Here is a 19,703-nt window from a genome sequence, read left to right as displayed (position 1 = left end):
TCTGGACTTGTCCAAAATCCCTTTGGTTCCCACAAACACTCCATTGTCCACAATCGCTACGTTAAGATTCCCTTTGGTCCTCTCTCAACAGCCCCTGGGTAAACACATCCACCATTACCTCAGCCTATGCAAAGGACCAGTGGTTGGCTCACCCCCGACTGGATCTTTGCCTCCAGTTTTCACTCCTCCACCCATCCCAGCCCTACTACTGAATTCTCAGGTTTTCCTGCTGGCTTGGCCCCCAATCCCACACCTGGGCTGAAGGGCTAGGGCGTTTCCCCCAGCAACAGTGGCCTACAGAAGGCCAAAATTCCTTCATCCCTTAGTTCAGCCAAACGGAGGCCAAAATTTCTCAAAAGGAATTTTGCTGGCTGGAAAACTAGGAGGAAACTAAAAATAGACTCCAGGAAGTGTAAAGACTGCAAAACAGAAGTGATTTGACATCCTGTGTAGGTCTTGCTCCAGACTGGCTTCACAGTGGGGAGGGGGAGCCCAGAGGCCCCCCTTTCCCTTACACTCGGAGCCATGTTGGTTAAACTCCAATCCTGCCAAGTCGTTTTCTAGTAACATTCTCTTCACAGACTCTGAGGTGGACACCGCATGGCCTCAGCTGGTGTCTGTCCTTGGTCCCCCACAAAGCCCTCCCTGTGCTTCAGTGGGGGACGCCACTCTCAGAGGAGCCTCTAGCTCCTGGCTGTGGCTGATGGAAGATGCCATTCATCACCATTTCGTAGCCCCAGGCCTCTTCTGACCTGGTGTGTCCCTGCTCCCGTCTGAAGGGAACAGGGCTCCCAGCTCTCATCCAGAAGGCACCTGTCTGACGTAACCTGAGTCCTTCGTCAGTCGGAGCACTCCTTCTGCCCACCTCCTAAGACCCCCGGGCTACTCCATCAGGAATGGTTTTGAAGAATGCAAAACAGGACAAGCTTATAAATCTCAGAAACCTGAACTATATGGCAGCGGTGGCGGCGGTGGTCACCCACAAAAAGCAAGAGACGGGGTTCACTCCCAGCACCCCCCTTCCCTTCCTCCTCTGCTTCTGAGAGTTATGGTCCCGCCACCACCCTTGGTCCCTATTCTTGCACAACAGAAGAGGCGTTAGGAGTTTGGCACTTCACAGTGAAAAGCTGCCCACCCCTGCCCTCCGGGAAGATGCGCTCGGCCCCCCTCCTCCCGCCCCAGTCCCACCCCAGTCCCACCCCAGTCCCAGCCCTTTAACTGTCAGGAGAGCGGACCCGAAAGACGTGGATGGTCCCGTTACTGAGGGACACGACCAGGTACCTGCCGTCCACCATGGTGGTCACCCGGGGCTTTTCCAGGCCATGATAGGCCGTCAGGAAGTCGCCGAGTAGTGACCCCTTTGGGTCCAGGATCACCACCTTGTTGACCTCGCGAAGGGTCAGGAAGATATAGCCCTTCTTGTCCACAGACACGGAGCCCGGCTGGCAGCCGTGCAGGCCTGGCCCCCGGTACTCCCCGACCACTTGCCCCAGCCCATCACAGACCACCACGCTATTCTGCTGCCAATCTGACCCCACAAAATTGCCCTCCGGGCTGGTTGTCAGGAACACCAGTGCCCGCAGGCCCCGGTTGGCCTTGCCCCCAGGAATAAACCGGGTAGCCAGGCTGCCTTCCATGTTGTACACCTCCACGTGGCCTGACACGCTGACGGCCACCCGGTCCCCGCTCGGCATCGCAGCCACAGCGTGGCTGGCCTGGGAGAGGCTCAGGGCCCGGCGCCACTGCACCTCACCATCTGGGCTGATAAGGTAGAGCCGCGCACTGGCTGAGAAGGCAACTGCGCCCTGCAGGGCAGCCACGCTGCACGGGGAGCAGCCCTCAGGGACGGGCACGGCGCCCTTGTAGTCTCCGTTGAGGGAGAAACGCTTCAGCGCCCTGTTCTGCTCATCCGCCACCAGGATCTCCCGGGGACCAAAGGGACAGAGTCCAGTGATCCGGGGAGACCGTTTGTCTCCAGGCATTCGCGTGGGGAAACTGCAGGAAAAGATAGGCCTGGGGAGGAGGCCCGAGCCCTCCAGGTGTGGCCCAGGGGCTGGGCTGGGCTCCCGGGAAACTGACTTGAGCCTGCCTTTGAATTTCTTCTTCTTGTTGGATCTGCCACCCCTCGGGGTCAGGGCTCCTCCTTCTTCTTGGGGTGTCTGGGCTCTGGCCTCTTTTGGGGTCTGGGTTCCATCTTCTTGGGGTGTCTTGGCTATCTCTGCCTTTGGGGTCTGGGCTCCATCTTCTTGGGGCGTCTGGGCTCTGTCCTCCTTTGGGGTCTGGGCTCCATCTCTACTCTGGGGCTGGATCCCACCGTGTTTCTCTGTCTGGGTGCCATCCTCTCTCCAGCTCTGGGTCTTGTCACATCCTTTGGTTCCAGCTCCATCTTTCCCACCATCCTTCTGGGACTGCTGTTCCTCAAAGGAGAGCCGTAGCAGGTGGCAGTTCTTGTCCAGGAGCCCAGGATGGAGCTCCAGCTGGGGCAGCAGGCAGGGGGTGGGCCCAGGCATCCAGGGACACCCCTGCAGCTGCCGGAGCCTCTGAGCAATGGCCCCCTCCAGGGAGAGTATCTCGGCCTCACGACCTAGGCTGAGCACGCGACGCGCGAAGGCAGCCGCCTCCCTGGCTACCTGCTCTCGGCCCTCCAGCTCCCCCAGCCTCTCTCGAGCAGCCTCCTCAGCAGCCTCCACGTGGGCCCGTAGCTGCCCAAGCACCTCCTGCTTCTGGGCCAGAAGGGCCCGGAGGACCGCCTCCGCTGCCTCCTCCACCTGTGTCCCCACCCTGGCTGCCTGCTCCCGCAGCCGGGCCAAGGCTTCCTTTTCCGCCATCCGGCTGGCCTCCAGCTCTGCCAGGTTGTTGTCCACGCCTGCCAGGAGCTCCTCAAGGCCTGGCCTCCGGGCACGCACAGCCTCGGCCAGGGGCAGGCAGGGGTGGTCCAGGTGGGGATCCAGGCGGCACTCCCGGCACAGCAGCTGGGAGCAGGGCTGGCACAGGAAGCGCAGGGCCTCCCCGGGGTGCTGGGGACACTGGGCCGCCTGGCGCTCCCGGGCCTCCTCATCGTACCACCCTGCCCTGTAGCCCACCAGGTCCACCACTCGGTGGGTGTGGGTCTGCCGGGTGCAGCGATGCCCGTCGGCACAGGCCTGGCACAAGTCATCAGCACAGTCCAGGCACCGGGCAGTGGCCGGCCCCCCGGCACTGGCCCCACCCATCAGGGGGCACAGCGCACAGGCTGGCTTCCCAGCGCGCAGGTCTCCACCGGCCCGGGCCCTCACCAGATCCAGGAGCCCGTTGACAAAGAAGTTGGTCTTGAAGGCAGCCACGCCGGCCGGTGGCACGGGCACCGTCTCACGGCACTCGGGGCATCGGAGGTGGCCGTCTTCCGCCAGCTGGGCCAGGCAGTCCTGGCAGTAGGTGTGCAGGCAGGGCAACGTTTTGGGAGCCCGCAGCTGCTCCAGGCAGATCTTACAGGCCAGGAAGTCGCTGTTCAGGGCCTCCAGCAGGGAGGGCGCAGACCCCTGGGACACCATGCTGCAAGCGAGGGCTCAGGATTAGAGGGCAGAGGGCACCGCCACAGTGCTCCAGCCTGCCCTCCTGCCTCTCCCCCATCCTCAAGCCGCACCAGGTCTGGAGTCTCACCTGAAGGGCCAGGAATTTTCTTCTGGTCTCCCGGGGCCTCTGGCCACTTGCTCTTGTGCTAAAGAACCACCTTCCTCCTCCTCGCATACAGTCAGCAACCGTATAAAAGGTGCTTGTGTGTGTCAGGTGCTGTGAGAAACGACAAGACCACGAAGCCTTGGCCTTAGAGAGCTAGCAAGGATCAGTGCCCCCAGTTGACAGGCCTTGTGACAGGTGGGGTCCAAGCCCCATGTGAGTAGGTCCCAGGGGGCCTGCTGGGAGTGGGGTGCTGGGTGGGGGCGGGCAGAAAGGACACGGCAGGGGGTCCAGGTGGGCAGTCACCTTGACTCCTGGCAGGTGGGGCAGTATAAGGGGCCCCACTTCCTGCAGCCCCCTACACCTGTCTTCTAGACCCTGGGCGCAGCATCTCAGGTCGTGGTGGCACCCCCCCCCACTTCCTGCCCTACTTTGCTGGCCGTGGGTTCTGGAGCCGGCAGAAGGAAGGCTGAGGGGAAGCGGCTGCCCTGCTCTTTTCTCCCAGCTGCTTGGCCTCGGGGTCACAGTGGCTTTGCCCCATCTCCTGGAGTCCCTTTCTTTTTGCCTTTCCTGCTGCAGGAGGCCTCCTGTTTCCCTAGAAACCTCTGAAGGGTCGGAGTCGGGTGAGGTTCATCTGTGAAGCCCCCGGCTCCCAGCACACTGGCTGTGAAACACTCGATGAAGACTCTTGGGGCAATTTTCCCCAAACTTCCGGAAAATCCGGGCTGGGGGCAGAGCTCAGAGAATGGGAGGTGGTCTTTCCCAGGGAAGCTTCAGCTCTCTGGCCCCGTGGGGTGAGGGGGGTACCCCTCCCAACCTCTCCTCTCCTCCCGCCTTCCGGGCCCCTCTGCCCCCTCCCCCACTCCCTTCCTCTTCCTCTTGCTCTCTTCTCCCCCCCACCACTCCTCCCTTCCCAACTCCCTGCAGTTCAGCTGCCCTCTCTGACTCCCTCCTTACCTACTCTGAGCTGACCTTGGGCGCCAGGACCCGGAGTTGGGGGGCAGAGGTCTGGACACCGCTGTTGCTGGGCTCCTGAAAGAGAAACAAAACTGAAACTAATTGTACTTGTGTAACTTCCGTCCCCGGCCCGGGACACGGCCTCAGGCCCCGCCTTCTTCCCTACCCCGGCCTGGACCTCTTCCTCGGGGGCCCCGACCCCCAGTGGGGCAGGCCCCCTCCGGCAGGCTCCAGGGCTGGGCGGCTGGAGCCGGCTCAGGGCCGACCGTCAGTTCCAGCCTCAGGATAGCTCAGCCAGCTGAGCGTGTTTGCTGCAAACGCAGGGGAACTGCCTGAGGATGCGTCCTCTGAGGCAAGAAATTAGAGATGAGCTGTGATTCAGAGACGGTGGCAACTGGAGCCTTGTCCTCAGGCCAGGTTTCCAGCATTGCAGCTTGTCTGCAAAGCCAGTCCCAGGTGAGCCCTTGGTGCCAGAAACCTCTGCTGAGCTATGGGAGAGCCTATGGGAAGCAGATGAGGGCTTCTGTCCAGGGGTCAGCAAAGGCTTCCTGGAGGAGGCATCCCTTGAGATGAGCTTGAAGAATGAACAGGAGTTTGGGGGTTCCTGGAGAACACAGGGAAGGGACTTCCCGGAATCAGGAACAGCAAGTACACAGGTACAGAGGAATGAAATACCACGACTCTCCTGGGTGGCTCCAGGTGTCTTGAGATGGTTTGTGGGAAGGGGACATTGAGTGGTGGCAGATGGAGTTAAAGAGGGAGGCAGCGGCCGCATCATAAAGGACCTTATGCTCTACACGAAGGAGTCTGAGTTTCATCCAAAAACCCAAAGGAACCACTGGAAGATATTTTCCCCAACATCTTACGAAAATTATGAAGCACAGAGAAGTTGAAAGCATTGCAACGAACACTCGTATACCCACCACTTACATTCTACAGTTAACATTTGGCTGTAGTTGTTTCATCCTGTGTACGCATCCTTTTATCACAGTGACAGAATCTCAGCGGGAAACTGGACGGAGAGCTCACTGTGGCAGCAGCCGGGACGCTAGAGAGCCTGACTACCGGGGGCCAGGTGAACCGTGCAGGGGTCTGAGCTGACTCAGTGGCGATAGGGCCGGGAAGGAGGGTGGAGGATGGAAGTCACACATGTGAGCGACTGCTGAAGCCGGGCTGCTTGCGATTGGCCCTGGGAGGGAGGTGAAGTAAGGAGGGCAGCATCCGGCCCTCAGGTCTTGCGGGTCTGGAGGTCAGGGCGGAGGGCCCGGCTGCCTAAACCCAGGCTTGTGACTCTTCCAGTGTCTGTGGTCTTGACGAAGTCACTCAGCAGTGTCTGAAGCGAGAAGAGCAGGGCTGAGCTGGCGCTGTGGGGAACGCAGAGATTTAAGGCACATGGGGCAGAGGCTGGGGCGTGAAGGAGGCTGAGAGGTAGTTGCCAGAGAGAAAATCCGGGAGAGAGATGGTCCAGGTGGAAATCCAGGAGAGAGAAGGTCATGGAGACACGCTGGAGAATCCTGCACGTCCAGAAGAAGGAGACGGTCAGCGCTGACAGCCAAGACCAGGGCAGAAAACTGTATCGGTGCCCGTGTGCCCCTAAGTGTGTGCACACACATGCACATGCGTGTGGCCTCTGCCTGTGCTTGCTGGTCCACATTCAGGAACGATTTGTTGATACCTACTGAGGCCAGACAGCATGCCACGCGCTGTGGAATATACAAAGATGAACAAGATACGTTCTCTGCCCACAGTGGGTTTCCAGTCTAACAGATAGTAGGACCAATGTCATATGCAAGTGTCAAAATAATCATCACAATGGCTTCCTTTTATGGGGTATTTTCCATTAGCTTGGCACGGGGTGTTGCGAACATAACCTGATTTAATCCTCATGATAACCTGGTGAGACAGGTATCATTTTTGCCTCCATTTTACAGATGAGGAAACTGAGTCATAGAGGGAATAAGTCAGTCACCCAAGGTCACATAAAGTGCTGGGACAACAGAGAAGAGGGAGAGCTTGAGTTCCGCTGGAATGGGGGTGGTGTGTGGGAATCAGGAAGGCTTCCTGAAAGAGGTGGCATGACAGTGGCTGTCCTACTCCGTCTCCCCATACACTGAACAATTGCTTAAAGTGCCTACTGTGTGTGGCCAGCCCCAAGATGACCGTGTCTCCACCCGAGAATAGACTCCTGAGCCAAGCGATAACTCAACTACAGCCCACTGATAAGCATGACCGTAGAGACACACATGGAGAGGAGGAGTTGAGGGGGGCGACTCTTGCCAGATGCTGGGCAGGGAGAGCCCGTGGTGGGGGGAGTGTCTGTTCTCAGGATGACTCCAGGGAAGGCCTCGCAGGGTGGCTGGTCTGATAGGACTAGAGTGCTGGGGAGTGGCGGGAAATTGCAGGAGATGGAGGCGGGCAGGCAGAGCCAACTTTCAAATTTCCTGTTTAGATTCCTATAAGGCCTTAAGGTAATGTGGAGCCCTTATAGGATTTTCATCAGGCAAGTTTGGACGCTTTTCTGTAGGTATTTGTGGGGAGGTGCACAAAGGTTTTTAATCCTAAATTATGGAAATAATAAGGATAATTTAAAATAAAATTTTAGACACTCATGTCATCATTATAACCAAATAACTTTCTTCCTGTGTGTATTTCCTTTGGTCTCTGTCCATGTGAATATATTTTACATAATTGTACCTATAGTGTATTTGTCTACTTATATAACAATCATATCAACATTTTCTATGTTTCCACATAGTCTTCATAGTTATTATTAGTGGCTGCATAAATGATATACTGTAATTTACTTAACTATTTAGTAATATGCTGATAAGCCAGCCCCCCCCCCACCCCTCCCCATGATGTAAATATGGTGCAAATCTTGCTACCAGGGCTGAATTCAGGCTACCAGTGGTTTAACGGCCAGCTGCAAAATCCCCAAATTTAACAATGAGCCCTTAGGAGCCAATGCTGTTTGGAAGATTTTAGAATCTTCTTTGTCCCCAGAGTTCTGACTTTCCCAGTGCGCACGTGGCACTGGGCATCTAGTGGCTCTTTCAATCTCGAAACACGTGCCCTTTGGCTCTGAGAATTCTGAAGTGTTTTTGATTCTCTCCCCTCCGTTTCCTGCATCCCCCGCTGGAACTTCCCTCATTCAGATGTCGCATCTCACAGATGGGTCCTCTCATCTTCTCTCTCCTCTTATTTTCCATTTCTTCCTCTTTTTGTTCTACTTTCCAGGAGATTTCTTCAACTTAAACCTTCCACCTCTTCTCTTGTGGTTTTCAAATCTGCGGTCGTGGCTTTAATTCATGAGTTCTCTTTTTCACGTCCTAATTTTACTGTGTGGAAAGAATATCTTCTTAACTCTCTGAGGATATGAATGACAGTGTTGTGTGTGTATTTCAGTTTTCTTCACCTTGTATAGTTTCTGTTACCTCCAGTTGTTTCCTCTCACCCTCCCTTCCTCTGTTTTTAGGTAACTGTAGTATTTATTATGTTATATTTTAAAATTAACTTTCTGAGGTATAACTTACATACAATAAAAACCACCAATTTAAGTGTATGGTTCTGCGAGTTTTGGTAAATGTATATAATCAAAAAATTACCAACACAATCCTTATGGTGCAATATGAAAAAGGAAGTTGACATTGGCACAACACCATTAACTAGACTACAGCCTTTAATCAGATTTCACCAAATTTTATGTGGACTCAAGTGTGTGTGTGTGCTGTGCATAGCTCTATGCAATTTTATCACAAGTATAGATGCATGTGACCTCCACCGTAATCAAGACACAGATGTGTCCCGTCGATACGAAGAAACTCCATTCCCCCGTCCCTAAGCCCTGGCAGCCGCTGATCGGTTCTCCATCTCTATAATTTTGTCATTTCAAGAATGTTATACACATGGAATAATAAACCATGAAACCTTTAGAGACTGATGTTTTTCACTTAGTGTCCTTGAGATCCATGCAAGTTGTTTCGTGTATGTCAGTAGTTCGTTCTTTTTATTGCTGAGTAATATTACACGGTTTGGCTACACCACAGTTCGTTTACCCATTCTCCAATTGGACAACGTTCAGATTGTTTCCAGTTTTTGGTTAGTACAAATATTGCTACAATGAACATTCCTATACAGGTTTTTGTGTGAACATAGGTTTTCGTGTCTCTGGGATAAATGCTTAGGAGCACGACTGCTGGATTGTATGATAAAGGTAAGTTTAGTTTTACAGGAAACTGTCAAACTACTTTCCAAAGTGGCTGCGCCATTTTATCTTCCCACCAAGAATGTGTGAGAGATCCACTTTCTCCACATTCTCGCCAGCATTTAGTTTTGTCAGATTTTTTATTTTAGTTCTTCTAACAAGCGTGATATCTCACCGTGGTTTGAGTGTGCATTTTCCTAACGGCTAATGATGTTTAACGTCTTTTCACATGCGGATCTGCCACCCATCTATCCTTTTTGGTGAAGTGCCTGTTCTTTTGCCAGTTTTTTAATTGCGTCTTTTTTCATTACTGTTGAGTTTCAAGAGTTTTTTATAGATTCTGGGTACAAGTCAGATTTGTGATTTGCAAATATTTTCTCCAATCTGTAGCTTATATTTTGATCTTCTTTTTTATTTTATTTTTTTAAAAAAAAGATTTTATTTTTTCCTTTTTCTCCCCTAAGCCCCCTGGTACATAGTTGTATATTCTTCTTTGTGGGTCCTTCTAGTTGTGGCATGTGGGACTCTGCCTCAGCGTGGTCTGATGAACAGTGCCATGTCCACACCCAGGATTCGAACCAACAAAACACTGGGCCGCCTGCAGTGGAGCGTGCGAACTTAACCACTCAGCCACAGGGCCAGCCCCTATTTTGATCTTCTTAACAATGCTTTTGGCAGGGGAAAAGTTTTTAACTTTAATGAGTCCAATTTATCGATTTATTCTCTTATGGTTCATGCTTTGGTGTTATGGCCAAGAAATCTTTGCCTGACTCAAGGTCACAATGATTTTCTCCTGTTTTCTTCTAGAAGTTTTGTAGGTTTAACACTTACTTTTAGGTCTTTGATCCATTCTGAGTTAATTTGTGTATATGTGTTGAGGTAAGGGTTGTTTATTTATTTGTTTGTATATGGATCCTTTCCTCTTTGAATTTTTTAAGCACCTTTGGCAAAAATCAATTGGCCGTAAATGTAAGTGTTTATTTCTGGACTTTCTGTTCTATCCCATTGTTCAGCATCTCCATCCCCATGGCAATACCACGTTGTCCTGACTCCTGTAACTTCATAGGACGTTTGAAGTCAGGTAAAGTGACTCCTCAGTCTCTGCTCTTTTCCAGAACTGTTTTGGCCATTGTAGGCCCTTTGCATTTCCTTATAAATTTTAGGATCAGCTTGTCAATTACTGAAAAAGCTTCTGAGATTTTGATAGGGATTTCCTTGAATCCATAGATCAGTTGGGAAATAATTACCATCTTAACACTATTGAGTCTTCTAATCCATGAACATAGTATGCATCTCTCCATTTATTTAGTTCTTTAAATCTCTTGGCAAGGTTTTTTAGTTTTCAGTGTATGGGTCTTGCACTTCTTTGGCTAAATTTGTTCCTAAATATTTTATTCTTTTTGACGCTAATGTAAATAAAGTTGTTTTTTAAACCTCATTTTTTTGCTTGTTTGTTGCTAGTTTATGGAAATACAACTGGTTTTTATGTTTTGATCTAGTAGCGTATGACCTTGCTAAACTCACTTATTAGTTCTGGTAGTTTTTTTTTTTTCATTTTGTAGATTCCTTAGCATTTTCTGCATACAAGGCCGTGTTATCTATGAATAAAGAGTTTTACTTCTTCTTTTCCAATTGGCATGCCTTTAATATTTTTTCTTGCCTTTTTGTACTGGCTAGAATCTCCAGTAAAATGCTGAATAAAAGTGGTGAGAGCAGCCATCTTTGTCTTGTTCTTGGTTATAGGAGGGAAGCAGCCAGTCTTTCACTAGGCATGATGTTATCTGTAGGGTTTTTGGATGTCCTTTATCAGATTGAGGGAGTCCCCTGTATTCCCAGTTTATTGAGAGTTTTGTTTCTCTCAAATCATGAATGAGTGTTGGATTTTGTCAAATACTGTTTCTGCATCAATTGAGATAATCGTGATTATCAAGATAATCAACTGACAAAATTGATAATTTTTTCCCTTTGATTAATGTGATATATTACATGAATTGACTTTCACAGTTAAATCAATGTTGCATTCCTAGAATACACCCCTTTTAGTCATAATGTATAATCCTGTTTTTACGTTGCTGGATACAGTTAGCAAATATTTTGTTAAGGATTAAAAAAAATTTTTTTAAAGACTGGTACCTGAGCTAACATCGGTTGCCAATCTTTTATTTTTTTTGTTTTTCTTTATTTTTTTTCTTCTTCTCCCCAAAGGCCCCAGTACATAGTTGTATATTCTAGTTGTGAGTGCCTCTGGTTGTGGCATGTGGGACGCCACCTCAGCGTGGTCTGATGAGCAGTGCCATGTCCAAGCCCAGGATCCGAATGGGTGAAACCCCAGGCTGCAGAAAGCAGAGTGCATGAACTTAACCCCTCAGCCACTGGCCAGCCCCCTTGTTAAGGATTTTTGTATTTATGTTCATGAGTGATATCGGTCTGTTACTTTACTTTCTTGTCATACCTTTGTTTGACTTTGATAACAGGGTAATAGTAACCTCATAAAATATGTTGGGAAGTGTTCTCTTTTCCCCTGTTTCCTGAGAGAGTTTATATAGAATTGATGCTGTTTCTTCCTTAAACGTTTGATAGAGTCGTCAATGAAGCCATCCGGTCCTGGTCTTTTCTTTGTGGAAATGTTTTAAAATTATTAATTCAAGTTTTTACAGGGTATTGATCAATTCAGATTTTCTTAATAGAGGCAGTTATATTAATTTTTGTGTTGATAAGAATTTGTCCATTTCATCTAAATTGTCTAATTTGTTGGCATAAAACTCTTCATAATAATCCCCAGAATCCTTTTGTTTATTTAGGGTCTGTGGTAATTTCTCCTCTGTCATTACTGATTTTGGTAATCTGTGCCTTCTCTCTTTTTCATCAGTCTTTTCAAAGAACCAATTTTGGTTTCATTGATTTTTCTCTATTGCTTTTCTATTTTCTGTTTCATTGATTTCCACTCTGATTTTTATCATTTATTTTCTTCTACTTGGTTTGGGTTTGATATGTGTTTCTTTTTCTAGCTTCTTGAGAGGGAAGCTTACATTATTGATCTTAGATCTTTCTTTCTTTCTTTCTTTTTTTTTTTTTTGGTGAGGAAGATTAGCCCTGAGCTAACATGTGTGCCAATCTTCCTGTACTTTGCATGTGGGATGCCTCCACAAGATGGCTGATGAGTGGAGTAGTTCCGCACCTGGGATCCAAACCCGTGAACTGAGGCCACCAAAGCAGAGTGTGTGGAACTTTACCCACTCGGCCATGGGACCAGCCCCTCTTACTCCGTTTCTAATATGAGCATCTAAAGCTATGCATTTCCCTCTAAGCACTGCTTTAGCTGCATTCAGTGGTATTCTGGTAAATGTTTAACTGCTCATCTCTGAGAGGAGGAAAAGAACCCTATTTTGTGGCATTTGCCAATTTCCATGGTGCAAATACTTCCGCCATGATTGATTTTAAGCTGTTGACATGACATCACTGAGCATAAAGATGGGGGGGGGGGCGGGCGGACGAGTGCAACAAGCTCTCATGGGCCAGTACAAGTTGGCTCCAGCATAGCACTTGCTCTGTCTCACCAATTTTGATGTTGGTGTTTTTATTTTCATTCAGATATTTTCTAACTTCCACATATTTACTAACTTCCCTTCTGATATCTTCTTTGATCCATGGGTTGTTTAGAAGTGCATTGTTTAACTTCCAAATATTTGTGGATTTCCCAAATTTCTCTTGTTTGTACATTGCCAATTTAACTCTGTTGTCATTGGAGAAAATACTTTGTATGACTTCAATCCTTTTAAATTTATCCAGACTTGTTTTATGGCCTAGCATATAGTCTATCCTGGACAATGTTTCGCGTGTGCTTAAAAAGAACGGCTACGGGGCTGGCCCCGTGGCCGAGTGGTTAAGTTCGCGTGCTCCGCTGCAGGTGGCCCAGTGTTTCGTTGGTTCGAATCCTGGGCGCGGACATGGCACTGCTCATGAGACCACGCTGAGGCAGTGTCCCACATGCCACAACTAGAAGGACCCACAACAAAGAATATATAACTATGTACCAGGGGGCTTTGGGGAGAAAAAGGAAAAAGATAAAAAACCTTAAAAAAAAAAAAAAAAAGAACGGCTACGCTGTTGTTGTTGGGTGGAGTGTGGTATATACGTCTGTTGGCTCAAGTTAGGTGACAGTGTTGTTCAAGTCTTCTGTATTCTTATTGATTTTCTGCCTAGTTGTTCTATTAATTACTGACAGAGTATTGAAATCTCCAACTATAATGACTGAATCGTCTATTTCTTCATTTAGTTCTGTCAGTTTTCCTTATGAATTTTGAGGCCCTGTTGTTAGATGCCTATACATTTGTAATTTTTATATCTTCCTTTTATCATTAGGAAATGTTCTTCTTTGTCTCTAAGTATATTTATTTTCCTGAATATTAGTATATATAAACATATTAATGTAGCCACTCCAGTTCTCTTATGGTTACTGTTTGAATGGTGTGTATTTTTTCATCCTTTCACTGTCAACCTATTTGTGTCTTTCAATCTAAAGTATGTCTCTCATAGACAACATATAGTTGGATCTTATTTTTTATCCAGTCTGACAATTTCCGCCTTTGATTGGAGTGTTTAATCTATTCAGGTTTTAATGTAACTGTTGACATGATTGGATTTATGTCTGTCATTTGCTATTTGTTTTCTATTGATTTTATATAATTCTGTTACTCTATTCCTTCATTATTGCCTTATTTTATGTTAAAAATATTTTTAGTGTATTATTTTAATTCCACTAGTGCTATGTGTTTGAACTTTTTTCTCAGTGATGGCTCTAGGGATTATAATATGTATCTTTAATTTATGAGAACCTGTTTCAGGTTAATGTCGACTTAAATCAACCATCAGATACAGCAACATAGCTCTGTTTCTTCCCTTTCCTTTTGCTATTTTGTCAAGTATATTGCATCTGTATATGTCAAAAACCCAACAATACAGCCTTATAATAATGATTGAAACAATTTCATTTTTTCACTGAGGTAACATTGGTTTAACACTTTTGTTTTTTAAAGATATTAAAGGAAAGAAAGATATAGATCAGTCTTTTGTGTTTACCCACATGGTTAGCATTTCTGGATTCTTCATTCCTTCCTGTGACTTGGAGCTACCATCTAGTGTCCTTCCTTTTCAACCTGAAGGACTTCCTTCCATGGAATAAGTTGGCTAGCAACAAATTCCCCATTTGTATTTATCTTGGAATGTCTTGATTTTTGCTTGAATTTTTAAAACATTATAAATAAGAAATTTATTTAAACAACAATATGCTTGACTTGAAGAGAAAACTATCTAGGATCCTTTCGTTAAAAGTAAATTATCACTACTTAAAGACATATGGTTGTACGTGTAACAGCGACATACCAAAAAAGTTATAAAATTGTCCTTGATTTTATAATGAAAAATGAAAACATTGAAATTCTCCACACAAGATATGCAAGGATGTTTTTTGTTATTGCTTCTTGTTAAAGAGCAAGAACTAATAACTTATTGGAATAGAAAGATGGGAGTCAGATGAGCATGTTCCTAATGGAGAAAGGGAGTATTTTCACAGAAACAGTCTTTTTCCCTACTTCATCTCCATTTGATGTGGATGAAAATATATAATTGACCATTTAGTTAAAAAAAAAAATCAGGATGCTTGTGCGCATACCCCAGTCACCTCATGTACAATAAAGGGATGGGGAGGGGAAAACACAAGAATAGAGAGAACTATTCAGGATGTGGAGCCAAATTGCAATTTCCTAATTTGAGGATGTGATCTTGGTCTGTGGAAACAGAATTCTGGACTAAAGTACAGATTCTGTTCTTTGTTGACGCTTCCTGTCTGCTCTAGGAATGCACCGATTGTATCTTCGCCTCCTGTTTCCAACTATGCCGGTGTGTCTGGTCATCGATCGGGTGCCCATCAGATCAGACTCTGATCTGCCTCATTGACAAACCTTGTCATTCACAACAGGCTTTCATTAGTTTACTAAATGGTATATGTCTCTTAATCTTAAACTGCACCACAGAACCATGCTGCCCACCGCCTTCACGTTAGCATCACCATTGTTCTTGGCGGGATTCCTCTCTTGGGTCTCTCATCATAGCGAGTGCTGGAGCTGCCTCAGCTTCACAAAGGAGGTCCCAGCTCCCCGCCAGATGGGCACACAACCAGTGCCGTGAGTGGCAGAACAAGTCCCTTTCATTTCTGAAGGATGCCTTCTTCTGTCTCTTTCCCTCTTCTCCTTCTGAGTTCTGCGTTATACGTATGTTGCTATGCTTGACGCTGTCCCACAGTCTCTGTTCATTTTTCCTCACGTTTTTTTTCTCTCTGTTCTTTGTACTGGATAATTTTTATTAACCCAATAATTGTTGTTAATTGATCTTTGAGTTCATCAGTTCTCCCTTCTGCCATCTCAAATTTGCTGTGGAACCCTTCTTTTTGTGTGTGTGTGTGTGTGTGTTTGGAACCCTTCTAATGAATTTTTCATTCCAGTTATTTTACTTTTCAACCACCAAAGTTCCTTCTGGTTCTTTTAAAAAACAGTTTCTGTTCCTCTATTGACATTTTCTATCCTTTTGAGTTAGTGTCCTCATATTTCCCTTAAATTCTTTGGAAATGTACATAATGCAACGTCTGGGCCCACTCAGCATCAGTTTCTGTTGACCCCTCTTTTCCCCCAAGTGTGGGTCACGCTTTCCCGTTTCTCTGCCTGTCTTGGAGTATTTGGTGCTGAGGGTTGTTGCTGCTGCTGCTGCTGCTCAGCAACTTGGCAAGACTCAACTGTGGGTTTAATTTCTCCAGTGGTGTGTAGTCACTGATATCTCTATTTGGTTTTTCTGTTCTGATTTTTTTTAGTCTGACTTTGGGATCTCCCCTGTGCCTGCATAGCTTAGTCATCTGTCGGTCAAAGATTTGGGCAGAAGTGGTGCTCGAATCCCTGGAGCCCCTCTGGCAAGTGACCTGTGTGTAGGCTGGGAGCACACTTAGCGTTCAGCTATACTCAAGGCTCCCTCAGCTTTTACTTTCTGCTAGGGTCCCTCGGGTTTCCCCAAGGAAACTGATGTGCAGGTCTAACAGAATGCCAGCAATATTTACATCCCAGAGAAGTGTCGTTAAAAAGAACCATTAAATTCTGAAGGCAGCTATGCTGTGAAACAGTTTAAAATGCAATTATTGTTTAATATTCACTTAAAAGTAAAATTATAATGCTAGGGGTCAGCCTGGTGGCTGGTTAAGTTCACATGCTCTGCTTCAGCAACCTGGGGTTTGTGGGTTTGGGTCCTGGGCACGGACCTACACATTGCTCATCAAGCCATGCTGTGGTGGTGTCCCACATAGAAAGTAGAGGAAGAGTGACACATATGTTAGCACAGGAAAAATCTTTCTCAAGCAAAAAGAGGAAGATTGGCAACAGATGTTAGCTCAGGGCCAATCTTCCTCACCAAAAAAAAAAAAAAAAAGAAAGAAAAGAAAAAAGTAAAATTAGAGTGCTAGACCGAGCCTGTGGCCCCGGCATTGGTGCCTCTGCCATCCAACAGAGCCGACAACGTGGATGTGATGTCTGCTTTAGGTCTGTGTGTATCCTAAACCCATCAGGCTGGAGGTGCTCACTCTCGCTGAGAAGCATGACTGATCTTTATCTACTGCTGCAAAGAAATCGTCCCCACGTCCAGCTGTCCAGGCGACACTGGTGGCAGTGTTCCACTTCCTGCTCACCTTCTGGAAACAGAGCCACTCAACTTGGTCCCCATACTCTTCTTGATGCGAAGCTGGAATTCCATTGTCTTGTAGCAACCAAAGTTGCTCTGAGTCACTCAAATGCCCTCTGGTCCCTGGCTAGCTAGCCCTCGTAGCCCAGTGCCAAGGGCCCGGGATCGGATGCCCAGTGACAGTCAAATCTGCATGGCAGCCCAGGGTGACAGTTGCTCCTTTTTACCTTTTATCTTCCTCGACCTCTCTGACATTTTGCATGTTTATTTTTCTAAGGTCCCAGCTCACAGTAGTAAGGAAGGTCACGTCTTGGTAGTTAGAACCTTATAACTTCTCCATGGAAATTTGCTGAAGGAATCCGCCCTTGGACTTTTAAAAGCCTCTATTATTTGCTCTCCTATCCTCAGTCTAGGACCAAAGCCAAGAAACTCCTTTCACGAAATTTCACCTGCAGTGCCCATCAGTTGGGGGGAAATCCTATCTTATAGATATTCCCATTTTATAAGGTTTCAAAATTCTGTATGCTTCAAGAGGCTTACATGGTGACAAACACCTCTTGTGCCACCTGTGTAAATAATCAGGCCGAAATTAAATGAAGCCTTTTGGACGTTTGAAACTGTTGATCACTCCCTTCTCAAAACTCACCCTTCTCCTGGCCTACAGTACCCCTCTTCCTCCGGCCCTGACCCCTCCCCTCTGCTCTGCAGGCCTCTCTTCCTCCGCCTGCTCCCTGGTGGCTGGGGCTCCTGCACGCCCCAAACCCGCCGGCCCCATCCGCTCTGAGCCGTCCTTGCCACCCGGGGCCACCAGAGGGAGCTCTGTCCCCACAGAAGCTCACTCTCCTCCAGGACATGGACAACCACAAAGCCATTCGGCTGGAATAAACCACCTAACCTTGTTTCTGGGCTTTGAGGGGGTGCCTGTCAGCCTGTGTGCTGCTCTTGCCAATCATCAGAGGCCCTGTGCCCCCCTATTCTTATACACTCTGCTCCTGCTCCGCCTCCCTCTTACACTAGAAATTCTGATTCCCCTCTGCAAGACCTCAGGTGCAAAATCTACAGGAGCACCCAAAAGCCTCATTTATCAACATAAATAATATTTTAAATGCTATATTTTTTGAAAAGTAAAAATTAATGCAAAAACTCCACAATGAACAAAATATTGAAATTTTAAGCACAGATAGACTCAGTATGACTGATTTTTCCTTTCGCCTCAAGCCTCAACACGGCTCTGCGGGCACTGCTGGGTTTCACCCCCCACCACTAACTCAAGGACTTTGCTTCCGTATTTGCCTCGCTCCTGCGGTATCACTTTTTCTCTCTCCCCTGGATCCTTCTTTAGCATATTTTCCATCTTAAAAGAAAACCAGTCCCCGGCTTGACCTCGCATGCCCTACTGTCCTTCTCCGTGTTGTTGTTCTCCGTTTTCTCTGGAACCGGCTACAATTAGGCTTTGTTCTCAACACTCGCCGGAAGCTGCTCTGGCCAGCGGCACCAATGACCTCCACCTTGCCTACGTTCCTCTTACTTGGCTGTGGCAGCTGGCGGAGGAGAGCACCTCCTCCTTGAGACGCTTTCCTCTTGGTGTCCTGGCCTCCCAGCTGCCTGCTTCTCTTCCTACAACCCTGCCCACGTCTTCCCTGGGTTTTCCTGTCTTCCTGACCCCGAACGTCAGAATATTTCTCTGTCCACGCTCCCTCTCAGGGCAAACTCATCTAGTCCCATAGCTCTAAATGATGTTATATCCTTGATAGGATGGCAATTCCCAAACCTTCATCTCCAGGCCAGACCTTTCCCCTGACTTCCAGACTCGTACCCACTGACCTACTGGACATTTCCACTTGTAAGTGGAACAGGCATCCCGTTCTCAAAATGCTCCCGAACCCTAGCCCCCCAACACAGGCATCGCCATCTCTGCGATGCAGCACCATCTTCTAGTTGCTGAGGCCAAGCATCTTGCAATCATCCTTAATTCCTCTTTTTCTTTTCTTTATTGAGATATAATTGACATACAACATTGTGTTAGTTTGAGATGTACAACATAATGGTTTGATATATGTATATATTGAGAAATGATCACCACAATAAGATTAGTTAACATCCATCAACACACGTAGTTACAAATTTTTTTCTTGTGATGAGTACTGTTAAGATCTACTCTCTCAGCAACTTTCACCTAAAGTCACCGTCTTGATTCCTCTTTTTCTGTTGCATTGCGTATATGGTTCATTAGCAAACTTGTCGGCTCTACCTTCAAAATGTATCCAGCATCTGACCCGGTCTCCCTGCCTCTTGCCTGAACCACTGTGTTACCGCACAAAGGGCACCACCTGCTCCCCTTGAGACAAAAGCCACCCGTCAAGAGGCAGGATGGTGGCAGAGAAAGGGCATTTTATCACAACTTACTAGCAAGGGGGAAGATGGCCGACTAATGTCCAAAAGAACCATTTTGGCGGGGGCACTGAATCTTGAAGCAGTTATATGGGCCAGTGGGTTACAGGGGAGGGGGTTAGGAATGTTGACAGACTGGGAGTGGCCACACCAGGTAGGCTCTCTGTCCAGGGGTCATCACCTTCCTAAGGAACTCAAAAGAACAAAGTTATCATCCTATCGCAGCTGGGAGGAACCTGCGTCAGCAGGGGTCATAAAAGCTGCAGAGCAGTCAGATCTCCTGGAGGGTGCTTATCCAGCTGGGTTAGTCAGTGGTCATTCAAAGTTATAATATGGTTTCTCTTACAATATGGCTTCCCTTAGGTCAACCTTGTGTTGAGCTGGTATCAACTACAATAACCTCTTCACTGGCTCCCTGTTTTCATCCTTGCCTCCCTTTGATATTCACAGAGAAGTGTTTTATGGGCCAGTATGTCATAGGTTTTTATAATTGCCTCATGTGTGTTTGAGAAAAATGTATGTTCTTTACATTTCTGGGACGAGAATTTTATATCGTTCCATTGTATCGAGCTTATAACTGTCTTGTTCAAGTCCTCTGTATTCCTAACGTAATGTTTTTCATCTGCCTGAGATATGAGTCACCAACGCACGCTTTTGTTCATATCTCACAAAGGCTACGAATTTGTCTATTTCTTTTTGTAATTCGACCAGTTGGTGATTTATATATTTTAAGCTATATTAAATCTATACACATTTAGAATTGTTATATTTTCCCAGTAAA

At 47.3% G+C, this 19,703-nt stretch overlaps 1 protein-coding gene across 3 annotated transcripts; it reads right to left on the bottom strand.

The window, feature by feature from the left end:
* Nucleotides 1-1,213: 1,213 nt before the first annotated feature.
* Nucleotides 1,214-4,795, bottom strand: TRIM56 (tripartite motif containing 56). 3 transcript variants are annotated; one of them, XM_046665376.1, is made up of 4 exons: nt 4,778-4,795; nt 4,616-4,686; nt 3,640-3,768; nt 1,214-3,531 (listed from the first exon to the last, which is right to left on the bottom strand). In XM_046665376.1, exon 4 carries the CDS (start codon nt 3,528-3,530, stop codon nt 1,215-1,217), a length of 2,316 nt encoding a protein of 771 aa, XP_046521332.1. In that variant the 5' UTR covers nt 3,531; nt 3,640-3,768; nt 4,616-4,686; nt 4,778-4,795; the 3' UTR covers nt 1,214. The 3 variants fall into 3 exon arrangements, with proteins under 3 accessions (XP_046521332.1, XP_046521333.1, XP_046521334.1); XM_046665377.1 differs by lacking the exon at nt 4,778-4,795 and having other exon boundaries at nt 4,612-4,686; XM_046665378.1 differs by lacking the exon at nt 4,778-4,795 and having other exon boundaries at nt 4,627-4,686.
* Between the last annotated feature and the right edge of the window lie 14,908 nt (nt 4,796-19,703).

Source organism: Equus quagga, chromosome 7, assembly GCF_021613505.1.
Source record: "Equus quagga isolate Etosha38 chromosome 7, UCLA_HA_Equagga_1.0, whole genome shotgun sequence".
Lineage (NCBI taxonomy): Eukaryota > Metazoa > Chordata > Mammalia > Perissodactyla > Equidae > Equus > Equus quagga.
Note: the sequence above shows the minus strand (reverse complement) of the source record. Positions and strands in the feature narration are given on the sequence as shown.